Source organism: Drosophila tropicalis, unplaced genomic scaffold (genome assembly GCF_018151085.1).
Source record: "Drosophila tropicalis isolate 14030-0801.00 unplaced genomic scaffold, ASM1815108v1 contig_694, whole genome shotgun sequence".
Taxonomy (NCBI): Eukaryota; Metazoa; Arthropoda; class Insecta; order Diptera; family Drosophilidae; genus Drosophila; species Drosophila tropicalis.
This window is the reverse complement of record NW_027173176.1, coordinates 5,312,739-5,319,844: the sequence shown is the minus strand read 5'-3', so window position 1 is coordinate 5,319,844 and position 7,106 is coordinate 5,312,739. Positions and strand designations below refer to the sequence as shown.

Sequence of the window (7,106 nt, the reverse complement as noted above, 5' to 3'; positions counted from 1 at the left end):
TTGTTGTTTTTGTTGTTGTTGTTGTTGTTGTTGTTGTCGTTGCCGTTGCCGTTGCCGTTGCAGTGCCCCATCCCACATTCAGTCCCAAGCCAGGTCCGGGCATCATTAATCAGCTTGGGTTCATCAGCGGCAACATGGTTCATTAGCTTTGGTTAGTTGCGGTTGCTCCTGCTGCTGTTGCTGCTGCTGTTGCCGTGCTCTTTTGGCGGCCTGCTGTAGACGATTCTAATCATAAGGCACCGCACTAGGTACAAGTACGACTACGGGTTTGGCTATGGCTGCTACTACTACTACTACCCGTCACCGTTGCCGTCGCTCGCCAAGTTAATTGGCTAGAAGTTCTTTTGCATAGATGCAGCAACTTCAACCTCAACTTCAACTATACCTTTTTGGCGGCAAATTCTGAATTAGCTAGCTTCGTCTGCTGCTGCTAAAGTTGTTGCTGTCGTCTGTTGCTGGCATATTTGGCAGCGACAACAAACAACTAACGTAACCCATTATTATCAACATCAAATCCCGCTGCTTACCTGCAGCATTACCTCGTGTTGAGGCCTTATGCATATTTACTATACGTACATACAAGTGACTGAAGTTCGTTTTGTATTTGCCTTCGTAGTTGGCCTAGGGCTTTGGCCAGTGATCTTGTCGATCTTGAGTCACGTCTGATAATGTTGACAGTTTTCAGCCGCTTAGCCAGCTACTGTTAGGTTCTGCGCATGCTCTTAACAAGGTGGAAAATCGAAGCGTGGGAAAGGACACACGTACTTAAACTTACCTGAAAAATATGTAGAATGGCAAAAGGTAAGTGATAAGTGATATATAAACGAAATTAGTTTAGTAGTATCTTAATTTCGTGGATTTCAAGAATGTCTGTCAATCCCTGTAGACCCTACCTCCTTCTATGCCCACACGTTTTCCACATTGCTGCCACCCTGTTGACAAATTCTGTTGGCAACCATTTGGTTACTGCCAACAAGTCTATCAAGGCCTGACCATATTTGCCTCCGATCTGTTGTAGCCAGCTTGCAGCCTGGTGGGCCACTTTAGTGTTGTAACCATTTCGCCAGCTACCGTGTTCCGCGAACAGGACAGCACAACACAGAGGAGAACGGGGACAGGATGTATAAAATTTATGAGACAACGACGCCTTTTGCTCACATAATTAAATCAGACAAAGCGCAACTCATGTAAATCCAGATTCAGCGTACAAGAACTGAAGCTGGGACCAGCCCACAGCGACACTATTATAGTCGGTTCAGGCATCACCGGATGCTGTACAAGAAATGCAGCTTGACTATTTTTAATTACCAGGCAAAGGCAACAGCTGGTGGGGCACAAATTAGAGTTGAAGCAGCTGCCATGCCAAAACGTTTGAGAAGGGGCGGAGGATTGATGGAGGGGTTACCGCCTGGCGTTGTAATTGTTATGCTTTGTCAAGTGGGAGCTCTGCGATTGGAGAATAATGCAGGGGCTGCGGGGGGATCTGAATAGGCATGCGAATGCGAATCAATTACATATTACAGCCGCGCACTCAATCCCAGAATCCAGTCCAAGTCAAAGTCGCTGCGATTAACTGCAGTGACTTTATAGAATTGTTCAACACTAACCTGTTCGGACGCCGCTTTCATTAAAGTGCAAATTATGACTTGCCAGTTCCGCCAGGTGTTGTGGCCGCCTGGCCTATTTGTCTTTTAGTATATACATGTACATATGTATATGTCTTTTAGTATATATGTATATGTATGTACATACATACATACATACATATGTAGTTTGGCATCGATGGGGGAAAAAAAGATAGCCGCGCCGAGCCCACTGGGGCGTTTAAGCTGCTCACTAAATCGTGTTCGTTCCTGCTTGCCAGCCTGGTTATGACCGCCTCCTAGCAATGCCCTTTTTAGTATAAAGTTATCAACACCATCATCGTCGTCTCACCAATGGGTTCCAGTGGCACCACCAACAACATGCATTCAGGCAGCAGCCTCTGTGGCAGCAATAATTGCTACTCTGCGGCTTTTTGAATTGCAAATAAATTTTCTGTCCTTTTCTCTTTCAGATATTTCTTTCGTTTACATCCGAATTAATAAAAAAAAAACGAAACGAAAAATACCTCTAAAAGCTTATTCACTTACATATATGTACGTAAAATTAATTAAAATTCATTTCATTCGAAATTATAAACTGTTCGGCGCAATAAATATGGTTTTTTGGGAAGGTAACAAATAAAAACAGCGGGCTCCATTTTATAATTAGATAATACCGGCAAAATTATTGTTTGAACTTTATAACGGCACTGGGCAACTACGTAACATTTTGTATGAAAGCGTACATTATAATATTACAAATATTTTCTTTTGAGAATGAAACATTGACTGGTATTTTGTTTTAGTTTATTTTTGCTTTTATCACAAAGCACCACAATGAGAGCATTTTATGGTCTCGGGAAGATATAGGTTATGGCCGTTAATACTTAGCATCAACTCCTGGAGGTCCACTTCGATGTAATTGTAAGCCAGGTGCCAGTCGCAGGAATTGCTGCGTTTCGTTTTAATAAGCCTGCAGGTATAGAGAACAATAAAAAAAAGGGCTGAGTGGAAAATAATGATTTACTTAATGGCTTACCAGCAGAAATATTTCATCACTTCGAAGACGAGGTGCAATTTATCGGCTTTAACCAAATCACAGATTTGCTCATGCATTATATTAATGTCAGTTGGTTTCGGAACAACTTCGTTGTTCACCCAATTGGCAAACATTGTCTTGTAGTCACGATTGAGAAGTTCAAGTGGCGTTGGCGGCGAATGGGGAGGAGTTGTCGGTGCAGGCAGCAGAGTCTCCACATTGTCGGGGTTGGTGCCCGGATTCACATCGATTGGAATATACTCAAATTGATGTGATGTGTGACAGGCGGCTTCCATTTCCTTTCGTTTGGCACGCTTCAGCTCTTTGGCTCGAGCCGCCTTAGAGGTAGAAGGTAATAGATCACTGGAAGTCAAGGGACTGAGGGTCGGATCCGGCAACAAATTTCTCATTTTTGTAAACGGCGGTGAAGATGGAGGGGTGGGTGACTGAGTGCGTTTTTTTAAATTCCTCCCCTCTTGAATGGTATCTCTATTGGCCATAGAAAGATATTCCTCCTTAAAAGCCAGAACCTCGCGACGTAAATCTTCCGGAAGTTGAGCCAAAACCTCAGGATCGAATTGACCATCATCAGGATTCGCTACTGGCGGTGATGGTACCACCGTATCATCAACTGAAGCGAATGGGATGCTCGCCTCTCGACCCGTAGATTTAGATGCAGCCGCAGCGCTTTTTAGCATATTGAGTACGTTTACTCCTTGCTTAACTTTAGGTTTGGTGTTCTCTATTAGCAGTTCTGGTTTCTCCTGCTTCTTTGGCTGCTGGTCTGTCTCCTGAAATGTGGTAATCGCAGGCTTTTCTGCCTGAGTGTCTGTGGACCAATTAATAAATAATTAGTTAGCCATCAATAAACGGTCTTATAGATTTGATTGCTTACCTTTTTTCTTCTCGGAGATTTTGTTAAACATTTGCTTCAGCACATTCTCCTGTTTCATCTCGTTTAAGCGTTCTAACTTATTTAAATGAATGCCGATTCCGCGCAGCTCATTTGGTGGTATTTTAGATAGCTTTAGCAAGCTAAGAACCTGATCGATTATAATAGTAACATCGGCAGTTCCTGTTTTTAATAAGGCAGATTTCGTCCATGTATCGCATACACCGTGGCCCATAAACTTGGAAGCTTCAATCGGAGCTTTAGGCGCTCGGACCATTAACTTCAGGGTGATTGATTTTGTAGTCCGCTTGATTTCCATGAGACGCGTTTGTACTTCGATGGTAAGCTGACGTACAAATGATTCACATTCGCTGGCCATGGTGAATCGGATGCCATAGTTAACTTCGGCAGAGAGGGATTTACGATGCTATTAAAACAAAAATCAAAGACTGGATTTCAATACAAATATTATAATAAGTATATTATCAAATGTTTACCTGTTCATAGAGCAAAGGGCGGGGATCAATACCGCGGCAATTCTGATGCAGAGTTCCGGCCATTTTTTTACCCAGCACCGTCTCTAACTGCTCCACACTTGTTTTCTGTACATCGCCACAATTATTCAGTCCTGCCTGTTTAAGCTTATAACTTATGCTGCTGCCAATGCCTGGCAAGGATTCTAAGGCTGTGGGAGCCATATAGGACAGGATGTCACCGTCGGGATCTAGTAAAAACTGGCCATTTGGCTTGGCTTGTTTGGTAGCCATACGGCTCAATAATCTGCAAAATAAAATAAATATATATGTAATGATATCTGACAAAACATTTTATTTGGCACTTACTTGTTGGCCCCAACACCCGCTGAGCAGGGACACCCCGTCTTTGAAAACACCTCCTCTCTAAGGTAACCCACAAAATCCATTACATTTACTTGCAATTCCGATACTAAATCCGTCAACTCCACAAACATCTCGTCACAACTGACGGCCTCTATGTTTAATGTATATTGCGCTACAGTGTCATATAAAGCATATGCCACCTCTCGATAACCCTCAAAATCATAGGGAATCGTCTTTAGTTCTGGGCATAGTTCCAAAGCTCGGCCCACAAACATGCCATTGCGGATGCCCTTGGCACGCGCCTCATAGCTGCAGGACGCAATCTCTGAGAGCGACATCTTCTTTTCAAAGCCAGTACGCACCTTATCCGCTCGGATATTGTCATGCAGATGGTGCTCAAAGCGCTGAGCAAATAGCTCCTGTTCAGCTTGACGATCGGCCTGGGGATGTACAGGCACATCGGTGGCAGCATTACCTCCCTTCGAGTGAGTCACAACAACTGGCTGGCCGCGCAATTCAGGATGCAATCGGAGACCAACAGAGACAAAGAAACAGTCCATATCAATGTGCATTACATATCGATCGGACGACATAACTTGGTTACAAGGCAATATAGAGCGTAACTCAGCACGTTTTGCAAATGGCTTATCACCATGTGATTTGCGCATTGTACATACGTATTTCTTGAAACCCGCGCCCAGTGTGGCGATATGGTGCAGGCGTGAGTTCTTAAAGAACTCACCAAGAAACTCTGGATCGGCAGCGGTGCGTGCTCTTTGGTTAATTGAAGTGGCCGACAAATTATTTATTTTGGTGGCCAAAGATTCTTTTTGTGGTGGTACAACTACAGCTGCCTGCTGCAGTTCTTTTAGTATGCCACCCAGATCCACTTCTGGTTTCTGTACTGGTACAAGCGGTAGGATTTCGGTGTCGGAGACTCGGCATTCTGCCATGGGCATAAGATCATCGTCGTCATGCTTTACTTTGTCTTTGCCTTTGCTAAAATTGAGTCTGGGCTGTGTTGTCTTTTGATTTGTATACAGCAAATATGGCTTGTAGTCCAGCACCCGGGATTTCGCTACGCAGTCCACCACCCACTGGGCACTGATTATTTTCGTCGTGTCCATGTTACGCACCTTGACATCGGGCAAATTGGAGGCGATAATGAAATTCGTATGCGAGCGTTCATAATGGTGATAAATGCCACCGTGGACCATCATAATGCGCTTCAGTTCATCCGCCGAAGGATCCGTTCGGCCATTGACGAAAATTGAAATGCCAGCAAAGAGATTTGATTTACGAAAAGGATCGCTGGCTGCTGCGAATTGCTCTTCAAGTTTTGATTTCTTCGCTTCGAAGTAACCACCCTTAAAGCAAAAATGCGCAATTGACGTTTAGGAGAAATCGTATGTCCATGTAATAAAAAGACTTACCCATTCTGCAAATCCATTGTCCTCGGCCATTTTTAAGATTCATTTAACTTTTTATATTCAACTTTTAAACTGTATGATTTTCGTTTTATGCCTATCGATAGATTTAGAGATGACAACCATGTGGCGCTCAGTAGCGCTAAAAGTTGATAACCGATAGTGTTAGTGAAGGTTTATATGATGATGCCAGAAAGGTATTGACGACAAACAGTTTTCTTTTGTCTGGTAGCATTAGTCACTATTTTTTTTTGTCGCTAGTAAAAGGGTCTTTTCACCCGGTTTAAGTTTTAAAACTATGAACATGTGGAAGTACGGGCAAAATCAAGGCAATCAAGGAACTGGGGTCGGTGGGGGACCCAATATGATGGGTGTCGGAGGCTTCATGCAAGGAGGTATGCAGCAAATGCACATGTCGCCTCAACATCAACAGCAACAACAAATGAACATGATGGGAGCGCCGGGAGGCATGCAAATGAATCCCAATGCTGGTGGCCCGCCCGGTCTAATGCCTGGAATGTCACCTCAGCACCAAATGCAACAGCAGCAACAAATGATGCAAGTGCCAATGTCCATAGGATTAGGTCCACAACAAACGCCGCAGCATGGCGTTGGCGTAGGAGTGGGAGTGGGTGTGGGCTTGGGCAGTGGTCCCCAGACTCACCAACAGCAGCAAACGAACTCTCAACAGCAGCAACACAATTCAGTGACAGGTGCGGCCGCTGGTGGTGGTGGTAACAATGTGCTTGCCATTCCTCAGCCAAATCCGCACAAGGAAATAAACATAGTGCAGCTTTCCCGCCTTGGCCAGGAGACTGTGCAGGACATAGCTTCGCGCTTCCAGGAAGTATTTGCCTCTCTTAAAAACATCCAGCCCACCTCACATCGCGACAACAACACAGAAAAGAAGGTACAGGAATATTTTCGCACAATTCGTTTGCTCTTTAAACGAGTTAGAATCATTTATGAGAAGTGCAATGATGCCGGCATGGACTACATGAATGCTGAGACTCTAATCCCCTACAAAGATGAGCCAGATTTGTGCAAGGAGCCTTCACAGTGTGATGAGTATCGCAAAGTGCTGCAAGAGAACCAAGAGCTAATCGAGACGGTGAAACTGAAAAATCGCCAATTGCGCGAAATTATCGACAGAACACGAATCATTATATGGGAGATAAACACCATGTTGGCCATGCGGCGCTCTTAGTTAATAAATATACATATATGTAAAGAAAAGCTATATAATAACTCCATAATTGTTTCAATAAAGTAAAATATTTATAACAATGAGTCCGTTAATTTCACCAAAAAAAAATCACTGTTCAG

The 7,106-nt window shown here is 43.8% G+C and overlaps 2 protein-coding genes across 2 annotated transcripts; one reads left to right on the top strand and one right to left on the bottom strand.

The window, feature by feature from the left end:
- Window positions 1-2,311: 2,311 nt before the first annotated feature.
- Window positions 2,312-5,926, bottom strand: Rev1 (Rev1 DNA directed polymerase). The gene is made up of 6 exons (XM_068292438.1): window positions 5,787-5,926; window positions 4,357-5,720; window positions 4,012-4,294; window positions 3,518-3,941; window positions 2,623-3,451; window positions 2,312-2,556 (listed from the first exon to the last, which is right to left on the bottom strand). Exons 1-6 carry the CDS (start codon window positions 5,814-5,816, stop codon window positions 2,406-2,408), a joined length of 3,081 nt encoding a protein of 1,026 aa, XP_068148539.1. The 5' UTR covers window positions 5,817-5,926; the 3' UTR covers window positions 2,312-2,405.
- Window positions 5,927-5,991: 65 nt separating this feature from the next.
- Window positions 5,992-7,067, top strand: MED30 (Mediator complex subunit 30). Its single transcript, XM_068292454.1, has one exon. It carries the CDS (start codon window positions 6,079-6,081, stop codon window positions 6,985-6,987), a length of 909 nt encoding a protein of 302 aa, XP_068148555.1. The 5' UTR covers window positions 5,992-6,078; the 3' UTR covers window positions 6,988-7,067.
- Window positions 7,068-7,106: the final 39 nt, after the last annotated feature.

What these genes read in the sequence shown, in the direction of transcription:
- Rev1 (XM_068292438.1), bottom strand. Translation starts at nt 5,816, where the DNA reads ATGGCCGAGGACAATGGATTTGCAGAATGG. An exon ending in AATCTCCGAGAAGAAAAAAG is followed by an intron (nt 3,452 to 3,517) that starts GTAAGCAATCAA and finishes ATTGGTCCACAG; the next exon opens with ACACTCAGGCAGAAAAGCCT. An exon ending in GTGATGAAATATTTCTGCTG is followed by an intron (nt 2,557 to 2,622) that starts GTAAGCCATTAA and finishes CTATACCTGCAG; the next exon opens with GCTTATTAAAACGAAACGCA.
- MED30 (XM_068292454.1), top strand. Translation starts at nt 6,079, where the DNA reads ATGAACATGTGGAAGTACGGGCAAAATCAAGGCAATCAAGGAACTGGG.